General features: G+C 33.7%; 1 protein-coding gene across 3 annotated transcripts in view; it reads left to right on the plus strand.

The window, feature by feature from the left end:
• Positions 1–24,292, plus strand: part of LOC111062357 (KH domain-containing, RNA-binding, signal transduction-associated protein 2) — a 271,495-nt gene that overhangs the window by 223,371 nt on the left and 23,832 nt on the right. For all 3 annotated transcript variants that reach the window (XM_039443023.1, XM_039443024.1, XM_039443022.1), the window contains one exon: positions 2,874–3,021. In XM_039443023.1, coding sequence (XP_039298957.1) covers positions 2,874–3,021 — 148 coding nt within the window. The remainder of the gene's footprint in view (positions 1–2,873; positions 3,022–24,292) is intronic.

Consider the following 24,292-nt stretch of genomic DNA (forward strand, 5'->3'; position numbering starts at 1 on the left):
AAAACAAATTGAATTATAAAATTGAGTTAAGTTGGAGAATTCCCTCCCAGAGCCAAGCTCCCAGCTCCCTTTCAGAGCTCAACCTTTTTATGGAAGGGCCTTTATCATTATTTTTGATCATTTCAATTATGTATATAATATATTATAGCCTAATATCATGTTGTATTATATCATGTATATTTTTGAATAAGGCAATGGAATTTTCTCCCAATTTAAATTTAGAAATGATTACTTTTCAGTTATTAGCTCTTTACCTAACCCATATTACCTTCGATGTTTCAGCTTGTTTGTTTCATCAGTGATGCAAAAATGTCTCATGTTAGTAGAATTAGTTTATAGTCAGTCATATTAAATGTTTTCATGACGTCATTCAATCTTTAAGAGTGTTCAATAGGAGGCGCCATATTGAATTCATTTCCCATAGCATCAGTGTAAAAAAGTGAAATAATCCATTAATGCATTTGCACATCATGGATTTCCTTGAATAAGAGTTCATTGAATGCATATCATGTAGCTGGACAATGGCTTTCTCAAATTTTAAATAATATCTCAAAATTATTTTTCAAATTTGCAAAATTGAATTAGTTAATTTTTTTATTATTATGTGAAATTTTGTTTTAATTATGATAGTGGGAAGGAATATCACTAGGAAAAATTAAATTCTTTCTACACTGACATATGGAAAATGAATTTCTGTTCATGAATAAAGGCACTATGTGTTGCAAAAAATTGCATTGATATAATGGAATTCACAATTTTCGTGATTTTAAATTGATATAAGAATTGAAATGTTCAAATTTTCTTATTGAATACATGTAAAGCTAGAACGAGAACTAATTTGGAAATCGTATCTTGATATAATATTATATTTCTAAATCATAACTATTATTTAGTTATAACTATTATATATCTAATATAATGCTATATACAGGGTGTTTCAGAAGTAGTGTCGAACATTTTAGGGTATTGTTCCTGGATGATAGGAGACTAAAAATGTCATATTTGAAGTGTCCAAAACTCAGCTGTAATCTTTAAAGCTGCCATTTTATTTTTCACTTGGGAATTTCAAGATCGAAATGTAGTTGTATTGCTGTAGAATTTGGCATGAATATTATTTATGCTATAAAGACTCAACTCCAAATAATAAAATAAAGAAATGTCGATGTTCATATTCAAAAAGGCGGCCATTTCACATTTTCGTTGGCAAATTTCACGAAAACCGTTCACTTTATAGAAACTTTACAGGAGACAAACAAGTTAACAAACAAATTTTATCAATATTTTAAGGAAACCTTATTTATTAAGATTGTTCAAGGAATAACAGAGAAATTAATTCATTTCGTACTGCATGCATGACCACTTTTCACCATTTCAACATCAATATTAAATTTTCAATTCCTTTTGAAACTCGGTATGGCTCCATATGGCCATACCTGATTTTACAATGTTTTTCAGGTTGTTAAATATTGAAGAATATAAAAAAACCAACAGATTTCGGTGATAAGTTTGCTAGAAAAATAGTAGGTGCAGGGAAGGAAATATGGCACTTACTTTCCTGTCCAGCGAGGGATTTTCATGGCACAATAACGTCGTCAGCGGTGGACTTTTGAGACAGCAAGGGTCTCCACGTAGACGGCACGGTCTCGTTGAAGAAGAATAGAGACAGCACGGGTCTCGAGCTGGCTCACGGAGCCGGCATGGCGCTCAGCCGCACAGTAGAACGTCTGATCGTGCACTGAGTCGTAGAATAGCAAAATACAATTGTACCATTGCTCTTCAACCTTATCGCAAATTGCGTAATGCCAGGAACGGGTGGAAAAGGCGGAATAGAAAGAGAAATAAGAGAGAGAAGTAGGATTGAACACAAGTGATCTTATGTGTCTTGTGCATTCATGCAGTACGAAAATAATTAATTTCTTTAATTAAGTTATTCTTTGACCAATCTTAATAAATAAGGTATCCTTGAAATCTTGGTAAAATTTGCTAACTTGTTTGTTTCCTGTAGTTTCTGTAACGTGAACGGTTCTCGTGAAATTCGCCATCGAAATTTGAAATGGTCGCCATTTTCAATATGAACATCGAAAACGTGTTATTTGACTTTTTAAAGTTGTGTCTCCATAGCATAAATACTCATGACAAATTTCAGAGCAATACAACATTTCGTTCTTGAGCTAAAAATTCCTAAGTGAAAAAACAAAATGGCAGCTTTAAAGATAACCGCTGAGTTTTGGACACTTCAAATACCACATTTGTAGTCTCCTATCATCCAGGAACAATACCCTAAATTAATGTTTGACACTACTTCTGAAACACTCTGTATATTTTATATAATATTTTGAAGTTGCTAAGATGCGTACAGACTTGAACGCCACGACTCACGAACACATGTAAGCTGTACCTCACTGTTTCTGTAAAAATAGAGATATAATCAGCTGATGACAAGTGGAATGGGGGTGATCTTGAACTGTCGCGTGAACTTGAGGCGACATATTGCTAACGTTACTGATGAACAGGTCACTCCCGTGTTATGGTATGGATACGTTAAATTGTCGGTCCCGACTGAAGTATGGCAGTCGTAAGGCCCATTGACGACTTAAATTATATATTCAGGCGAGGTGGAACTTCCGTCAGGAAAGGTATCTTCCTCTCTTTTTTCTCTTCTCTAACACACTCAACCAATTGTGTTTTATTTGTTTCGTAATTCTTTGTAATTTTGTTTTATCTTGTTTTTAATAAATTGAAAAATTGAAATTGAAATCCCCACCAATAAAAGCCATACGAATATATTTTTATTAATGTTACTGATAGTGATTTTTGTAGAGATAATATGACTAATAACGCGCATTCTTAATACAGTTTGATGTATTTTGCAGGTGCAACTAATTGCACTGGCAGGAAGAGGCCCCTGATCCCAGGCTCGAGAAGCATAATGTCTCCAACTAAGCGCACAGTACTCAGCATTCTTGCCAGAGCCAGAGCTGCTCAAGCCAAAGAGATCACCCTGCCTCTCAACCACAACGTGTAAGCTTAACACTATTAATACTATTATATATTCATATATTTAACACTAGCCTAATAAAACAAAATCAAAGTGAGCTTTCAATTTTTGATTCATAAAAAACTCGTATGGTTTTGATTTTTTTATTTTGGGTTGACATTATGAAGAAATAAAGTTCACGTTTTGATCATGTTTTTAATTATGAGTTTATAGTTATGAAATAGAGTTCCCATTTTTATTATGAGTTGACATTTACAGAATAAGTCTTCAAATTATCCTCATGAATTGAATTATGGAATAGAATTCACATTTTGATTATGTAATAGCCAAATCGCCTGATCAAAAAGTATTTTTCAAAGTAGGCCCTATGCTTTTAATTTTTGATTCTTGAAAAACTCGTATCTTTTTGATTATAAGTTTATAGTTTTGAGATAGAGTTCATATTTTGAATATGAGTATTTGACAGTTATGGAATAAGAGTTCATATTTTCATTATAAGTTTACAGTTACGGAATAAGACTTCAAATGTTGCTCATGAGTTGACTCATGGAATAGAGTTCACATCTTGATTATGTCCATTCAGTTATCTATATTCTATGTCAAATCAATATTTACATTAGTTATGTCTAGTGCTCACACTACGATTATTAAAAATATATATGTTCAGATAATTTTATAAACACATTTAGAGACTTGAGGAAAGTTTCATTAATACATGAAAAATAATAGAAATAAGTAAAAATTTCAAAAAAACAGTGATAACTTAATTACACCGAGAAGTTATGCAACTCAACATTATAGAGTGAAGATGAAAGGTTATTATTTCTCTACTCAGTAAGTATTATAATCTACTCAAAACATGATGAATGTCTGGTATGACAAATAATGCCTCAACCTTTACGTCAATTACGTTGTAAAATGATCATAATTATGAGCAAAATTATATTTTTCTATACATTCATCTTTCATTTATGACAAATCGCAGGTTGACAAAATTACCCTCGTATTGAACTTTCAAGTGTTTCATTCAAAAAGCCTTAAGATACTGAACTGGAAGACACTCAAAGATCAGAGTGAAATAAGAACTCAAGGTTTACTATGAAGCTTGCTTAAATGCGTCACAATTTAAAATCAGCCTATGAGTCTTTTAAGCTCTTCGGTATACATCAGTCTGGTTGTGACTAAAGTGTTATGAAGAAGAGGTACAGAGTGGCAAAACTTGACTATAACTGCAGAGTGATTGACAACTCATCTAAGGCCGGTTACAGAGCTCGACCGACCGTCAGTGCGTACGTCAATCAAATTTCAATTTTAATTTTTCAAATTTTTCAATTTATTAAAAACACACAAAACAAGACAAAACAAAATTACAAAGATTTACGAAACAAATAAAACACAATAAAATGTTACAAATATAAAAAACCATGGGCTTAGTGTTTGGGTGTGTTGGAGAAGAGAAAAAAAGAGAGGAAGATACCTAGCCAACTATGGTTTCCCATGTAATAGGCAGGCAAAGAAGAGAAGAGAAGTAATGAGGAAAAAAGGAAGGGAGAAATGGGGGGAAGGAAGAAAACAGAGGAATAGGTACTTAAAATAAAGGTAAGCGAGTCCACTGAAAAATGAAAAAAACTAATGAAAAAAAAAAAAATGCTGGAGCAGAAATCTCGAGTCATATATCTAAATGGAAGAAGAAATTACTGTATGTCCAGTTTTTTATATCCAGTTTAATTTTTCCGCTGATCTTATTGTCCATGAGAAAGTGATTTGGAATGAGGTTTATTATTTTAGTACCTATGTAAATTAATTGCCTCCTTATACATTCAATATTAGTGTTATAGGTTACATATTTGTTAGCAGTGGCCCTTAGATTATAATAATTAAGAGTAGAGTTCATTGTGAGAGGAAAATCGGATCTATATTTTATTAAGTACTCAATTACGGTTTTTATGTATAATTGACGTATAGTCATGACCTCAAAATCACTAAAAACCATATCCGTTGGATAGAGCCTGGGTTTGTTTAATATAGTTTTAATTATCAGTTTTTGTGCTACAAATAATTCAGCAATATGACAGTTGAAACAGCCTCCCCAAACAACTATGCCATACTGCAGAATTGACTTGACTAGAGCATGATACATCATTTTCAGGTGGTTCTTATTAAGAATTCTGTTAACTTGGTAAAATTTAAAGGATAAATATCTAATTTTTCTACATATGTATTTAATATGAACATCCCATTTAAGGTTTTCATCAATTATAATTCCCAAATACTTAGTATTATTGACTTTTTTAATGGTGGGACAATCACAATTACCCAAGTTTAAATTGCACTGAGAATGGAGTCTCAAATCTTGATTCTCGTTAGGCTGCCCTACTCTATTTGCAGAGAAAGTAATGTAATTAGTTTTTTCAATATTTAAACTTAAGGTATTCTTATCTAACCACTTCTTAATTAAAAGCATATTATTTTCAGCTATAGTATGAACTTCATTCCATGAATTTCCGTGAAAAATAGCTGCAGTATCATCTGCAAAGGATATCACAGTTGAGTTTAGAAGTCTTAAATTTAAAAAGTCATTTACATAGAGTATGAAAAGGATGGGAGAAAGTACAGTACCTTGAGGAAGACCATAAGAAGTTAAGTTAGTTACACTAGATTGATCATTTATGGTTAGGGACTGGGTTCTATTACTCAGATAGCTTTTGAACAATTTAAGCGAGACTCCTCTGAAACCATAGGACTCCAGTTTATTGAACAAAGTATTATGAGGTATTGTATCAAAAGCTTTGCGTATATCCAGGAAGACCGCAATAGTTTTCTTATTAGAGTTTATTTTATCAGATAAAGTATTGATGAATTTTATTAGAGCGTCAGATGTACTTTTACTATTTTGGAAACCGAATTGGTTCTTGTTGATTATTTTGTTAAGATTCAAGAAAGAAACAACTCTTGACTTTATTAGTTTCTCCATTATTTTAGCAAGGTTGCTGATAAGACTAATCGGTCTATAATTACAGGGATTAGTCGGGTCACCTTGTTTGAAAAGAGGTTTTATTTTGGCTGATTTGAGGTGCTCGGGAAAATATCCCTCCTCAAAGCATCTATTAAAAATGAAAGCGAGAGGTTGAGATATAAAATTGGCTATTTTCTTCAGTGTAATATTACCTAGACCATCAATACCAGGACTGCAGTTGTTCTTTAGATTTTTAATAGTTGCCTCAACTTCAACTGGGCACGTTGGTCTCATAAAAAACGTATTATCGATCTGTATTGCAGGAAATCGATCATCAGTATTATCAGGGATATTGATAGTTTGAGCTTGTAGTTTACCCACATTTGTGAAATAATTGTTGAGGGAGTGAGCATCAAGTTCAGTACTCTTTTCCTTGATACTGGCCTCACCTATAACCTCGTTTATGCACTTCCACAACTTCATGCTGTTGTTATTACAATTTTCAATTTTCCCTTTATAGTAGACTTCCTTTGCATGATTTATGATCTTATTCAAACCATTACGATAAGCCTTATATTCATTCTTTAAGATATTGTTATTAGGATCTCTTCTGAGTCTAGAATGCATTTTGTCCCGCGTGATTATTGATCTTATGATGCCTTCAGATATCCAGGGCTTCAGGGGACGCTCGTGCTTGTCTTTTCCATAGAGATTCCATGTATCCGTACAGAGCAGGACTGACGTCACGCACGCGCACGGTCAGGACCAAGCGTTTTATACAGCGTACGAATACCATCGGTCGAGCTCGTGCGCATCCGTTCCATTGGTCGACTGACGCGATATTGAAACAAATAGAATCTTTCAGAGCTGTACTTATCAGTAGCCCGATCGCAACATAACCAATGTGCTGACACCTCTGCCCGACAATCATCTGATATTGAATAACATAATGAATGAATTCAGTTAATAGTGTCATATTTGAATTCAGAGTTTTTCTATAAATTTCTTCAACCATTTCTAAATTCTTTATTGAAAAAATCATATATTATTAATATTATATATATTTATTTGATCCGTAGCTTAAAGTGACTGCAAGTATTCCCAATGGTGATACAAGCTCGAAATAACTCATCAAAATTTCTGATGGAGATTCTGAGGTAGTTGAAAAATTTATCTTCACCCCAAGCAATGATGTATATAATGGTACTAAATTCCCTTTGAAATGCTCTTTGGGCGACCATCGGGTGAACTTGATATCTACGTCTTTTAATCTTTCGTTTACGAAGATAATAAGCTGCAATTAAACAATCTGTAAAGGCGTCCATTTCGTGAGTCAGAAAAACTGATGTATGGTCAGGATGGTGCATACGCACTGACGGTCGGTCGAGCTCTGAATGTGTAAAACTGATTCATCGATGCGTACGGTCAGGATGGTACATACGCACTGACGGTCGGTCGAGCTCTGTAACCGGCGTAATAAATGCAGAGCAGCCTGGTCAATCATAAACAAACTGAGACCTGGAAAAAGTAAAAACATAACTCCTAGTCATCCAGATACCTTCGCACAGTTCTTTGCACAATGTGTGGGGAAAATAAGAAGGAGGATCAGGCAGACTTATGTCTCTTTTGGGAAGTTTTTGAGTGAATGTCCTGTCTCCAATGTGAGCTTTAATTGGAAGCTCATCACTCCTGAGGATGGGTTAGAGTGATAAGGAATCCAAAAACATCAAGATCTAGGGACTTATATGATTTCTCCAACTCTCTCATGGAGGAAATTGCTGAATAGGTTGCTAAGCCTTTGGCAGTCTGCATTAATGCCTGCTTCAGGAAAGGAGTATTTCCTGATTTTCTTAACATTGCCCGAGAGTGTCCAATTTTCAAGAAGGGGAACAGAAAGGATCCGGCAGACTACCGGCCAATATCACTTATCACTGTCTTGGCTGAAGTTTTTGAGTGTATTATTTCAGAGAAGCTGAGTTCTTTCTTGAAGAGCAAGGGCACCTTCACAGGCTCCCAATTTGGTTTTTGTAGGGGGAGATCAACAACCAATGCGATTGATGCTCTTGTCACGGACATACGTACTCTATGAATTTGAGAAGAGAAGTTTTGCCTGGGGTACCTTTTGTACCTTGAGTTGGGCATTTGATTGTGTCAGTCACAAAATACTAATTGAAAAACTGAATTTCTGTGGCATCCAGAGTACAGCTCTGAACTTGATTTGCTCCCACCTGTGTAACATGAAGCAGACGGTTGAGATTCATGGTAAATGGTCACCTACAGTGAGTGTTAAATGTGGAGTTTCTTAGGGTTCCATTCTTGGGCCCCTGATTTTTTGATAGCTGAAGATGACTTTCCTTATAATGTGGATGCCGAAACATATATTTATGCGGATGGCACTACTCTAATAGATACTGACCGATATTCTGATGGTTGGTGAAGGGGCCATCTTTGGGGCCAATGCAATGAAACAGTGTCTGATTGGTTTGCAGCGAATGATTTTCTATTAAACCAAGCCAAGACACAGTCAGTCGTCTTCAGTTTAAGACCATATATGCTGGGCGACCGCTTGATTTCTAATAAGGCCAAATTTCTGGAATTGACTGTGTATACGGATTTGTCGTAGGCTCCTCATATTGATATAGTTTTGAACAAGTTGACACGATTGAACTTCCTCTTGCTGCGTTTGATGTCATGTGTTCCTTTTGAGTATGTGAAATCTTCATACTTTGCTCTGTTCCAGTCAGTTTTGGGGTATTTTCTGGTGTTTTGAGGTAATTCTGAGGTAAAACCAAGATTGGAGAGGTATTGATTATGTAGAAAAGAGCAATCAGATTAATGAGTAGAGCTGATAGAATAGCCCCACTGTAAGCGGCGTTTTGTTGAGCTTGGCATTTTTACGGTAGTGAATCTCTTCAAATTCAGTAGTCTTGTCTACACTCATAAGGGAAACGCTCCAATGTAGATCTAACGTTCATGGGATCAATACTCGACATAGGCATGACATCAACATTCCTTTTGCCCGTATGGAGAGGCATCTGATAATGTGTAGACGCTTATTCAACAAATTTAGAGACATGGGAACCATAGAGTTCCGAGAACTCTACACACGTGGCTCTTCTTAAACCTTTCTATGATGTTGAAGAATTTCCACCTGCCTGAATTCAGCATAGACCTGCAATACTTTACAATTATTAGAACCATATAGGCATAATAACTTATTGACTTTTACTCTATTATGTATGTGTTCTAATCTTTGGACGTGATCTGATGCATCTATAGATGTTTCCTGGATCGAGGTATAATATATCTATAGATCTATCTATCTTCTTAAAGAGTGAAAATTACATCTATTTTCCCTCCAAAGTTGTAATTCACATTGAAACTGAAAATAATCAAAGTAATTCGGTGTTAGCTGCGAGTTAAGAGACTTTATTACTATTCTCTTTCTTGAGTTGTTATTTTTCATTGAAACTGAGAATGCTCAAAGTAAATTAGTGTTAGTTTAAGTTTGGAGACGTTATTGCTATTTTCTCTTTTAATTTGTAATCTAGATTGTAGCTGAAGATAATGAACATAATTCGGTGGCAATTGAAGCTTTAGCGACTTTATAAATATTTTCTCCCCAGAGTTGTAATTAAAGTTTTGACTGAACTTAACAGAATTGGGTGATAGATCTAACTTTGGCGACATAATCATTAGTCAATGAGTCACAATCAGAAAGCGGAACTGTCACAAAGACATGAGTCGTAAAGATTGATCGCAGGCAGAAAGTGTTAGTTAACAAGGACAAGGCAATTAGCTTGCAGTGCCATTCAGGGCTGTGCAACGCAACAAGTTGGAGCAACAAGTCCCACTCGGTCCGGCCACAAGCAAAGGGTGACCGCTTTAACTCGAGTTGGACCATGAGGGGTGAAGGGATAACTTTGCAACTTTTCCATTTTGAAAAGTTTCAGCCCGCCTCGGCGATACGTGAGCTGTAATTTGTTGGACGTCAAGTCCACCACTTCTCTTCGCCATCTCGCTTAGATTAGATCGAATCATCAACTTATTCGCTATTGGAATTGAGCAATCACATCATCTGCCATCATCCCTCTCCATTGCCTCTCATTTTGCTCCTTCTTCTCCTCCTACCTCTTCTCCTCCTACCTCTTCTCCTACTCCTTATATTCCTTCTAATTATCCTTATATTATAATTTCTCAGATTCCTCCTTTTTCTTCATCTTCTTCCTCATCTTTTTCTTCTTCTTCTTCTTCTTCTTCTTCTTCTTCTTCTTCTTGTTCTTCTTCTCCTTTTTCTTCTTTTTCTTCTTTTTCTTCATCATCATCATCATCATCATCATCATCATCATCGTCATCTTCTTCTTCTTCTTCTTCGTGGACTCGTACACCTCCTTTCCTTTCTCTATCCTCTACTGTTCTCTTTCTCTTCCTTCCCGTTTGTTCTTTTTTCTCTATCTTCCTTTCCTTATTCATCTTATCCCCCATCTTTTTTTTACTGTTCTCGTTTCCCATTCTTCTTCTTCATCATCCGATTTGTCTGTAATTTTCCTTTTCTCATCACCCTGTTCTCTTCTCCTCTATATTGTATATTCGTCTGTTCATTGCTGCATCCCCCGTCTATTCATGTCTCTTCCCTCACATTCTCGTCCTAACCTTTTCATCTTCGTCTGCTTTCTTTCTCTCACTCACACTCTCTATCCCTCTCTTTCTCTCTTACATTTACCTCTTCTCCTCCCGCTCACTGTCTATTCTCCTTCTCTTCCCCTCTTCTTCATCCTCTTCCTACTTCTCCTTTACCACACTACTCTTCCCTCTAATCCAATCTGTCAAATGCCAATTCAATTATCCGATATCGGTAACTCCAACAGAAAGTTTTGAACTTCCTGGGTCCCCTTTGTTGGCGTAAAATATTCAAAATTCACAATCTGAAAGTGTTACACGGAAACGATATGCTCTCTATTTGATCAAGAGATACTGTCTCTATCTACAATCTCTATTGGATTTTACTAGAGCACTCAAGCACTACATTAACTTTCTTTACACTCATTGATTAAGGCTGAAATTCTGTAAATGATCATCAACAGCAAATTCAGGTAGTAAAAAACAATTAGTTACAGTATATACTAGTCACTATTACTGTCAATGTAACAAACAATAACTTCAATACCTAATTGTAACTAGTGATATGGATAATAGCATTTTGTCGTCTATCCAATATTCTTCAGATTTATAGATGTTACAAGTTTGGAAAGCAAGTGTTGGGAATATGATAGTTATCGCACAACAAGGTGCCAAAGCATATTGTAGCGATGAAGGTGGAGTGTATCAGAGAAGTAGCTGATGATGTTTCAAATAATGCGTGTATCTAAATGTCTTCTCTTCCTTCTACCTGCTACCCTACCTTCGCCGCTCCGATACCTATGTTCTGACACTTTCGAATAAATGCATTATTCTAAACACTCTCAGCTACCTTCTCTTATACACTCTACCGTCACCGCTCCACTATGCTTTGACTCGTCGTGTGCGAAATAACAACTAGTAAATGATCCAACTTATATTTACATTTTTTTGTGCTGTACCTACCCATAAACTCAAAACATAACGTTATAACCATGTCCACATAGACATTTTTAAAGAACTGGTATATCTGGTAATAGTCGAAAAATATATGCTTTATGGTTCATTTATTCACACAATACATGGATTTGGATATGCATGGGTTCAATCCACTTCAAACTATTTATTATTATTTCAGATTATTTTGTATTATTTTGTATAATTGTGACAATGACTAATGTTTATTGTAAACCATTAGGGTAATAAATATATTATTATTATTATTATTATTATTATTACCGTATTATTATTATTATATTATTATTATTATTATTATTATTATTATTATATTATTATTATTATTATTATTATTATTATTATTATTATTATTAAAAATTGAAATGATAAACTCATAAATTCCACATAGTTATAATCACCAAGCTGTTTCGAACTCCAACAAACAAATAATGAGTGATCAAAAGCAATAAAATGAGAAGTAAATAAGAAGCACACCATTCCACAAGCAATAATATTCCATCTGGTTATGATCTCAACTTAATACTAGGCCTACTTCAGTCGAACTGACAGAAACATTCAATAAATTGAACAGAAGGTCCATAGAGATAAGCACTATCTATCAGTATCATAACAGATAACGCAGACTTAATAAATCACAACAAAATGGAAAGACGGTATCACACCTTTATTTTTCACTTGTTAGTCTATTGAAATCAAAAATTGAAAAAATAAATAGAATGGCATACTTCATAACCTGAAATTCACGAATAATTTGATTATAAATTTAAAAATATTAGATTGAAAATATTTTATTCACATCGGCACACACAAAAGCCCATAATCAAAACTAATTTCTTCAAACCAAAATTCAGATTAGATTATAACATAAACCTGCATACATCATACATCCTCTTACAACCCACATTGACTAGAATATTCAAAGCTTGTTCAGCTCATCAATAAAGATGGAACAGTTTGATATCGAACAAATACACACAAAAACCTACAATTCTATTCAAGACTTCAAAAACTCAATACCCGATAAAAAATCATTTGAATGTATTATGCTGAATATTAGAAGTATTAAGAAGCACTGGAATACTCTAATGGCAACCTTGAGCGGAGTATTGGATAGAATAAAAATACTTGTCCTAATTGAAACAAACACAAAAGAAGATGAGATAGAGTCCTTTAATATCCCAGATTTTGACTATCTCAATTATAGTAGAGAGACGAGAGCGGGTGGTGGTATATTAGTCTATTACAGAAAAGAGTTGAGCATCAATTCCATACCTCATAGCTTTACAGTTAGTGAGTCCATATTATTTGAAATGACAATTAATGAAAAACAATATTTGATTGCCGTATTCTATAGACCACCATCTAATAGTGTATCCCAATTTAACACAGAACTAGAAGAATGGCTAAACAATCAACATATTAAAGATAAAAAAAATCTTGTTATCCTGGGAGATATGAATATTGATATACAGGAGCAAAATATCACTGTACAAGCACAAAACTATCTAAACATACTGTATACAGCAGGAATACAAACTGGAATAAACGATCCAACCAGAGAAGAACTATATGGTGATCACATAACATCAACATGCATAGATCATATCAATACAAGAATGAGCCCAACTGATATAGAAACTATAGTCATTAAATCAAAGATAGCAGATCACTACATGGTGGAATTTAACATTCAAAATAATAAATAAGAGGCAAGAATAGATGAGAAAAAAATAATTTCTGACCGAATAGTAGGAAGTATGATACATAATACAAACTGGAACGACCACTTAACATCAAACAACCCAACAAAAATATATGAGTCTATAGTCAACAAATTCAATAATATTTATGAAAAAGCAACAATAACAGTCAACAGAAAAAGTAATAAACACAAACAATCATGGATTACAGAGATAATAAAAAACCATATCAACTTGAAAGACAAATTATGGAGCAAATTGAAAAGACAACCTAATAATAATGATCTGAAAGACGAATACAGAAGACATAGAAATAAGCTAACCGATATGATAAGGAAAGAGAAAAGAAAATATTATTACAATAAAATAAACAACTACATAGGAGATGCTAAAAAGACATGGAATACTGTTAATGAAATTCTAAATGTAAAGCAAAAATCAATACAGTCAACAATAGTCGGGAACTTTAAAGTCAGAGAAGAAGAAGAACTTGAAAAATTATGTGAAGACTTTAATGAACACTTCAAAAATAAAATAGAAGAAATGAATAAAAACATATCAACAGATATCCTTGATGTATCAATTTCAGAAACTGATGAAAACCATACAACTGAACCATACACAGCAATAGTCAAAACAATAAACATGGATAAATTACAAAGAATGGTAAAAAAACTGAATACAACAGCATCACCCGGCATAGACAATATTAAACCAAAACATATAAAAGATCACTTTGAAAACTTGAAAGAAATCCTACTACACTTATACAACACCATAATAAAAACAGGAAAAATTCCATCAAAAATGAAGACAACGATCCTCAAACCTATCTATAAAAATGGACAGAAAAAAGATATACAAAACTACAGACCCATAGGTGCGATCTCCATTATAATGAAAATACTGGAGTTTATTATGCACGAAGACCTACTCAACTATTCAACACAAAACAATCTGCTGAATGAAAACCAATATGGCTTTGTACCCGGCAAATCTACAACACAACTGCTAGAAAAAGTATCATACAAAATAAATAAGAATATAGATAAAAGAGTAACAACCCTTGCAGTACTACTGGATCTGAGCAAGGCATTTGATACTATCCAGCATGAAATACTGATAGAAAAGTTGAGCAAGATGGGAGTATTGGGAATGGATCTAGAGTTATTGAAGAATTATTTCAGTGACAGAGAAACAATGGTGAAAATTGGAAACAATATTGGTAAACCAAAATCTCAAACATTTGGAGTCATTCAGGGTTCCCCTCTATCACCACTACTCTTCAACTTATATATAAGTGATCTTAAAAACTGCAACTTCAAGGGAGAAGTATACAACTATGCGGATGATACCATTATGCTATTTGCAAGTAAAAGTTTAACAACTGCAGCTGAAAATTTACAAAAAGATTTGAACACAATAACAAAATACTTCCACAACAACTATATACATATAAACAGTACAAAGACAAAAACAATAGTATTTAAAAACCCAAAAATGAGTATAAACATCCTTGACCCAAACAATAGAGTTAAAAGTCATAGCTATAAATGCTTCACCACTTTCAATCCATGCAACTGTAAGAAAATTAAACACTCAGATACAGTAAAATATCTTGGACTGAATTTTGACTCAAACATGAAGTGGCACACCCATTCCCAGATACTAGCAAAAAAACTGAGGTACATAGCACATAGGTGTTACCAAATGAGAGAATTACTGCCTCTGAAAGCAAAACGAACAGTCTACTTCAGCTTGGTTGAATCTCAAATACGATATGGTATAACTGTCTTTAGACATGCACCCAATTATATATTGAACCCAGTAAGTCAGCTAATCAACAGAATCAAAAGAATATTTTTCCAAGGAGTGGATACAAACACTTTAAAACTGCTCTCATTCAGAAACCTGTACAATTATATAATACTGCTGAAATACTATTTTGAAAATGCTTATCGACGTACCAATGAAAACAGATACAACACAATATATACACACAGATATACACACAATATAGAACACCAGAATACTTCACTGAAATAGGAAAAGCTGTACCAGAATATTTTGTACCATCCATTCTCAATAGTCTACCGAATCATCTACAACATCTAGACACTTACAGACAAGTGAAAAAAGAAATTAAAAATTACTACTCCACAATTCAATAGATAAAAATATCACTCTTACATTATTACCACGGAATAAACACATCTACAAATTTGTATTTCCTGAAACATTTCCATCCATAAATTCAAATCTTTGAAAAATATCTCTGAGTATGTACAATGCCTCAATATAAGCTAAAATTAGCTTCATGGGGCAGCCACAAAAATATAATAAGAAAATTTTAATAGATTCTCACTTCATGTATGTGAGAGAAATCTGAATAAAAAAAAATTATTATTATTATATTATTATTATTATTATTATTATTATTATTATATTATTATTATTATTATTATTATTATTATCCCTCTCACGCACAAACGTAGAGGTTTTTATGTGGGCTTAATCCATGAAAAATTATAAAATAAAATATGCGGGCCAAAACCTCTGTAATCATATTGCTGCAGCTGACAGTTTATTATCAATATTGCTTAGAATGTTTTGGCTCGATTCGAAAATGAGTTCCTATCAGTATTCAATATAAACAACTGATGAAATTATATAGAAGTCCCTTTTCATTAACGGAGATGAAAACAGCTACTCTCTTGTTTACTAGCCGTTGAAGCTCCAAAACTCAATAAACAAAATTCCACGGATTACTATCTACTGCAGACGACTATCGACTGCATGATACACATTTATGATGAATCTATAGATGAATTTCTATTCATTTTAGCTTTTTGTATTTCCTCATCAGTAAATTATTGTTATATTGAACAGACTAAAATTCAAATTTTAATTGGGAGTTCTGAGAATCACAGCTCTGAAAATTGACATTTCTGGGAAATATTTTCATATTTGAATCACCACAAAAGTACAAAAAATTAATTTCATTATTACAAAAAATTAATTGGAATATTGCTTCACAAATTTAATCTCATTATGAATTATGTGTTTCTATTATCAGAGCTAACTGTTTGACGTATCTGTTGAAATGTACGTTACTGTTGAAATGCCAAACTCTAATATCTCTAGTATCTTATCCTCCGGGGATAGAGTTTTGTTCATTAAACAGAGTTCAATGGATGAAATAATTTGGTTTTCAGAATAGATTGAAAATTTTAAATTTCTTTTGGCACCTTAAAGTAGATTATCAATTGAAATTCTGTGCATGTATATTGGCTTCAGCTTTAGAGTATGGTTTGGCTTGAAAGTTTTATTTGATATCTGGGCAGAGCATTGATTCGCTATTTATTTTTAATACTATAGAATGAATGAATCTTGAGCATACATACTCACTCATTCACGACCAATATGTCTTGTCGCCGCCAATGAGAATCTTCTACCTTAAAATGTTAACCAACTACCAATCATATGGCTCCACTAATACCATATTTTGATGTTACATGATCACTATTAAATCTACTAGACATTGCTGAATCCGGCAACTAGTTTCTCGAATCTGAGTTATATAATCAATCAATAAAACTTTTTAAAATTAAATTCATTTTTTCCATTCCAGCTTTGAACTTCTCTTGTAAATGTGTAACTGAATGTAACAAAGGAGTGCTTGTTCCAAATGAGTAAGTGCTTATTTCAAGTCCTATTCAAAATATTTATAATGGATATCTAGCACATCACCTTCACTGGGAACTACAAAGAATGCATAAAAATTTATATAATATCAATTTAGGACTTTACACAAGCATGAGTCCTATAAATCACACAAAAATGTTGATAAAACCAGAATAGACTACAGAGTATTCATTCAGGGAAGTTCAAAAGAACAAAAAATAAAATGAAAAGACAACATACCTAACATAATTATATTTTAACTACGAATAACAGAAGTTTAGTATTGTTCGCATTTACACCGTTTTTTTTAATTTTTATTATTTTTTTTTTTGCAGATGAGGTTGATTGACTGAGTAATTTATTTATGTAGATTACAATATATACTGGCTTATACACTTATATACAATAGCTTACAATACAGCAAAATTATAGATGAATTTACTTAAATCTAATTATAGATGAGTTTTGAGGAGTATATGAATAGAAAGAAGGACTATATAGAGGAAGAGTATGGACAGAATAAAAACGTGCAAAAGCAAAAAAAGAAGGATGAGATGAAAGAGAAGAAAAAAGAAAAAGAAGAAGTTAATGAAAATGAAGAAGAATAAGATGAGAATGAAGATAATGATGATGATGAAGCAGCAATAGTTTGAAAATATGCTGCTTGGATTTTTCAGTAACCACAAAAATAGCTTGTTATATTATGTATACTGTATTATATGCTCTCTGTTCATACCTGCTCCATAACAGCCTAGAAGAATGTGGCAGGAAAATTGCGTCCTTATAACACGTTGGGAAAGATATCCTCCCAGAACGAGGACTTTATTTTCGCATAATGGGGAAGTTGGGAACTTCTAGCGCGTTGGAAGGGGCTCATCATGCGTGTGATATATGTAGACCATCCCGGCAACAGGGAGTCTTTTTCATGTGAATTGAAACTCAAACAGAGCAAAAACTTGTGACTGTCAGCTTAGCTTGTTAGCTCGGCAGATACAGACAAGAAACGCGGCTTCAACTTGATCAAGGTTGCACGTAACAGACCGAGCCCGCTAGCGGTTCGGAAGTACGCTAAACTTGGACCTGAGGGCTGGGGGTGAGGTTGATAGTCCTGGTTGGAGGGGGAGAGACAAGTTTCGGCTTACTACGGTTATATTGATTCGCCACTTGCCTGCTTACTCCTTGCTGCTGAGGTGAGAGAGTCATCATCATCATCATCATCTTCATCACAATTATCATCATCATCATCATCATCATCGTGGTCCAAAATGTAGAACATATGTAGTTTGTATCCACCTGTGATGTAGACCATATTTTCATCAGCGTCATCTTCATCATCTTCTCACCATTATTAACATCATCGTCATTGTCGTCCATGATGCAGAATTCAGAACATACGTAGGGCCTAGCTCTACCATGAAGTAGACCAAATTTTCATCATCATCATAACTACAATGACCCATGATGTGGATCATACGTAGACCATCTATATAATAAGAGAGAGTAGGTTTGTGTTTGCTCGCATCAAAATTATGACAGCTTACAGATTGCATACCGGAAAAAAGGGAATGATTTAGATCTCCAAATTTTGCACATAGATTCTAAAAATATCAATCACGTGCACCTCGAAGCCCAAATTTCAATTTTCCTTCTATACTTTTCAGAATTAATGTTCAAACTTCATTCATGCTACATGAAGTTCCAAATGCCATACGTTGTTGTAGGCCTGAAATGTTATTTATAAGGAGTTTATAACGTTGCTATGTGTATTTGGAGCACATTTTTGAGAGGATTCTGTAGCGTAATGGTAGAGCACTCGCTATCAGAGCGAGGGTTTCTCGGTTCGAGTCCCGATTTTTCCAACATTTTTTTGTTCTTAATTTTTTTCCGCGAAACGTATTATTATAAATTATTTTTTGAAGGAATTTGTTTTCATTATAATTGAACTTGGATTTCATGAAATAATTATTTAATATGAAATTTTGTCACCAGTAAAAATGAACATGGATTTCATGTTGTATCATTGAAGTTCATAAGAAAAACATGAATAGATCACAATAAAATTAGTAATAATTTATATTCTTCAGTTATAATGTACTATCAGATACAAAATTCGGAGTAAAACGAATAGAAAACGAATAGATCACAATAAAATTAGTAATAATTTATATTCTTCAGTTATAATGTACTAACAGACACAAAATTCGGAGTAAAACGAATATTGTAGGTATTTTGTTTGGAATTGGGGAAACAAAAGGCTGCCTGATTCAAATTGAGGAGGATCTAATCGATACTAGAATTGATGTATTGAAAAAAATCAATATGATACTGTGAGGTTTTCAAGTTTTATGTCGTCTTCTGTTATCTATACTATAATAACTAGCTTATACATAAGGAATAGGAAAATTATGTTCGACGCATCATCACGTCTGAACTACTCAACTGATTAATTTGAAATTTTGAATATAGATTCTTGATTAACCGAGAATGGTCATAGGCGGCCTATTTTAAATTCTTCAAGATTTCATTACGTCAAGTTTTCAATTTGTCATGCTTCCAAATGTTGTATTAGAAACAGCTGAACATTTCTAAGAAATGAGATTAGATGATAGGCATGATTGGGGATCCTATTCGAATAAAAATAACTGATTTTCTGTCGCATCAAAATTTTGGCTCACCATCTCGCCATTTTAAATTCAACTTCATTTTTTAAATTGGAAGGTAGTGATATAATACATGACTAAGATACAGAATTTCAAAAGAAAATGAATGGTGAAAACGCACATCGATTTCTCAAACCGTTTAAAAGTTATTATAATTCGAGGATACCGATAAATCATCCATCTATCCATCATTTTTAGCCTACTATAATAATGTAAAGAACTGGCTTATACAAGTACGGGATAGAAAAATTATGGTTGACGCATCATCACATATAAACTACTGGACTGATTGACTTGATATTTCGCACAGAGATTCTTTATTACCCGAGGATAGTTTAAGGCCTATTTTCAATTTTCCAATATTTCATTCAGTCAAGTTTTCAATTTGTAAAGTTTCAAAATAGACCCTTGTGGAGCACGGGTTACCTGCTAGTATAACATATTTTTTGGATAATATCTATATTGTTAAGATCATCATCGTCATATTTCAATCTTCTTCTTCTTCTTTTTCTTCTTCTTCTTCTTCTTCCTTCTTCTTCTTCTTCTTCTTCCTTCTTCTTCTTCTTCTTCTTCTTCTTCTTCTTCTTCTTCATCATCTTCTTCATCGTATTTGAGTGGTGGAGTGGACATCACTGTCCAAACTTCACCACTGAAAAAGTCATTCTATTCTATTCTCCTACTTCAGCATCTTTTCTTTCCTTCATCATACATTTCTTTCTCATTCCTTCTCCATCATTCTCTTTTCTCTTTATCCTATTTCCCCTTTTCTTCTTTGCAAGCTTTCCCATCTTCTCCCATTACTTCATCCCTGCCTTTATTGTTGCCCATCTTTTCTCTCCTCCCTCTTCTGAACTTTCTTCCCTATCCCTTATCTTACTTTTCTTCCAGATGCTTCTGCTTGATTTGTATATGTCTCTCTTCTTCTCATTTTACTACTGTAACTCATTCTACGCTCACCGGCTTCTTCTTCTTCTGCTTTCTCTCACCTCCTGCTTATTTAGTCTCACATTCGTCTATTTCTCCTGCTTTTCCTTTCTCTTCTTCTTTTTCTGTTCTAATCAGCTTTCTCATTCTGTGATTGCTCCTTTTTCTTCTTCGCACATTACCATCATCATCATATTATTAGATATGATGATCCTCATCAGATTTATTAGCTATAATCACCAACGTCTCCATCACAATCATCTTCATAATCATAATCATAATCACCATCATCATAATCATCATCATCATCCATAGTTGTTCCGAGCATTTGAATCAAATTATACATTCAGTCAACAGAGCAGCAAGCTAAGTCAATTCAAACTTAGTCCATGGTATTGTAAATTTTTGGATCACCTTGTTTATCTTCAAGTTAGTTTAAACACCTCGGACAGTGAAATAGTGTAACAGCTGCAAGAACTTGGTAATTTCAATGACACTTCGCATTGAGAAAGGTCTTCTGCCCCAGATGCAAAATTAAATTCAATCTACCATCACATCAACAGTTTCCAAAACTACAATCGACAATCGTTTGCAACCGTAACTAGTTTTCAACCAAAAAAAAACAACGAAAACAAACTTTATTTTAACAACGAATAGTGCTGGTTCGACCTAAATAGGAAATTCATCACTGATTTGAATCTTATAAACGTTGGAAAATGATTTAGAAATGGGAAACTAATCACAAATATGAAGCTGTTTGATAAGTTTATATGCAAATAGTTTGTGCAAACCAGTTGTAAAGATTTCGCTTGAATTTATAATAACACCTAGGCTAAAGCCATCACTTGTTCGTGAATATCACATTCTCAAATATCCGTGCACTTCACTCCATTCAAACCCACATTTATTCCGACGTGGTATTCTGTTCATAATATATTCTCAGATACACTTAAACAGGCAAGAAATGAAACACGAGAGATGGAGTAATACAGATACAGTGAAGTTCCTCAGAAACTACAATATGAATTTATCAAACGTCTGCAAGCTACCATGATGCAAACAATATTCCAGCAAAAACAAAATGCTGGGGAAAAGGGGAAAATAAACTCGAAAAACAATATTCGAGCAAAAACAAAATGGTGGTGAGGAAAGGAAAAATAAACACGAAAGAGGTCGCCTGCTGGATGGATCAGGGTTTCGGCGATAGGAGGGAGTGTATGGCAATGGGGTGAGTAGGCCTCAGCATATTGCTCCTCGAATTCAAGCAATACTAGGGCAATGTAAAAGTTTCAAGTCGTGGGAAAAATAATTTACCTTCTTCGATGCACATTTCCCGCCCTTTCGCAAAATTATAGGGTCCCTTGTATTTGTGTCACGTTCTGTCTTAATGCCTTACCTTACGTTCAATCTTCACCCGAGAAATCTGGCAGCGAGAATTTTTACTAGCCGAAAAGACGGTACATCTGATTCGGGATTTAAAAGCGAGCACACAGATACTTGACAGGTAAGGTGGTTCGTTGTGCTTGGGGCGCCAAAATATTTATAGCTTAAAAGCGTTTTCCACGTTGAAGTGAATTGTCTCTGAGCAGGATTTAAAATGCGTCTTTTTTGTTTGTTCATGAATCAAGTCTTCAAGCATCTAGGTAACATCTCAACTTCGATGCTCTGTGGTGAACTCGGTCGCACCACTTGAATTCTTAACGTCGCAAATTGAGAGGAATCAAGAATTCTAACTTCAATATAAGATTCGTCTTAGACTGTAACATCGATTGGCATTGTGACAGCTATTAAAATGAATTTCTCTCAGTAGCCTGGAAGTGGCACGATCACAACTCTATAAATAATTAACGATGCAAAAAGTCGATTCAACTCTATAAATTACAACAATCCACACAGAAGTGTTACTTCTTGTGTAGTAATTTAGGTGATGTGGTGTGTGTAAATTCATTCATAATTAATAGATCGACTTACAGAATTAATTCATAATTAATAACAGATCGACTAACAGAAAACAAATAATAAAAAAGTACGCACCAACTATTGAAATAGCTTTTTACAAATTGCCATGATGAAATTTAACAGATGATGTTAAAACAAATTATTTTTATTTGTCTAAACCACTTACTTTTTCGAAAAGCGTAGAGAAACCAGTTTCAGTTATTAAAATTATTTTCCATCTTCAGTAAACTAAAATTTAAATACTACGCAGCATCATGTAAAAGTATAAAGCCATACATGATTGATTTGGAGATGTTACTCTATTCATAATCATGTTATTCCTCTCTGTTATTTTCATATTCAGTTGCAGAATCCACTTTTATTATCATCTATCTCCATTTCATAATTCATTCAGTCTATCTATTTATTCCAGGTGAACTATCTCAACATTCCAAAAAATTTTAAATTTGAGGATGGTTGAAAAATTCATGTTTAGCCGTGTTCTAAAATCTCAACCTACAACACTAACATAACTTTTTTAACTTCTCTTTTACTACTCCTACTCATTTTGTACGCAGTTTTGATAGTTCTAGTTCGTTGCGTGTTCAATTTTATATTATCAGAACTTCTCTCGGTTCTCTGTTTTTAATTAGTCACGATGGTGACCTTCTGACCTTTAAACGGGAGAAACTTTGCTATTTCAACCAACCATGATATTATATTTACTGGGATATGTAAGAGGAAAGTGCGTAGGTACGATGCTCATTATCTAATCCATTCATCATCATATTCTACTCACTCACTCACTCACTCATTCATAATCATCACAATTGAAAATCTAGTGAACAAAATACGTTCAAATTTGAAGGGCACAGGGGAAAAACGAACAATATTCTCAGCTTAGAAGGAGAAGGAGAAAAAGAAGAAGAAAAAAGATTTTGTGACTTTGATTGTTTTTCCCCTGTGCCCTTCATTTGGCATATATATATATATATATATATATATATATATATATATATATATATATATATATATATATATCAGTTGGCCTTTTAGAGGCGCATTAAGAACGGATTTTAAAAAAAACTCCAAAGATACACGCCAAAATCTACGTTTTTTGCATTTTCTCAGTTTCTTTCAAGTACTAAAAAAATTCAAATTTGATGCAAAGGCTGAGCTGAGGTGTAAAAGTTTTTGAATAGGAAGGGTTTTGAGATAACGCCAAAGATTCGCCCAAAGTCAGCGGTTTTCGAGCGATTTTCCTGCGTTTCCTGTATTTTGAATATCATGCAGTAATAATATTCCAGCAGTTGGTTAACTGCAACTTTCATGAAAAATCTTCCAATTATGTTTCTATCTCTTATTGTATAGCTAATCTCGAAACTATTCAATCGTTAAAGTTTCAAAGCATTATTTCCACTCTCCCATACATATTATTTGATTGACTATTTTAGAGATTTTTCAGAAACAGATGAAATTGAATAGAGAATGCATTTATTCAAATGCTAATTAATATATAATTATTATTTAACGAAAATCCCAAATAAATGCTGCAAATTACCCCGAAGACTTCTGCTACTGCAGACATTGACAACAGGGTTAACAGCTAGATGGAAATTCGATGAGAACTACTTTCCAAAAATTAGTTGCCAGCCCGGGAATCGAACCCGGTACCTCCCAATTGCTAGTCAGGAATGCTTACCCTTACACCAAACTGACAATCTCTGGATAGCAGCGCTCATTTTATACGAAGCCATAGCGGCCAACCAGTTACAGATGAAATTGAATAGATAATGCATTTATTCAAATGCTAATTTATATATAATTATTATTTAAC

This window comes from Nilaparvata lugens, chromosome X, assembly GCF_014356525.2.
Source record: "Nilaparvata lugens isolate BPH chromosome X, ASM1435652v1, whole genome shotgun sequence".
Lineage (NCBI taxonomy): Eukaryota > Metazoa > Arthropoda > Insecta > Hemiptera > Delphacidae > Nilaparvata > Nilaparvata lugens.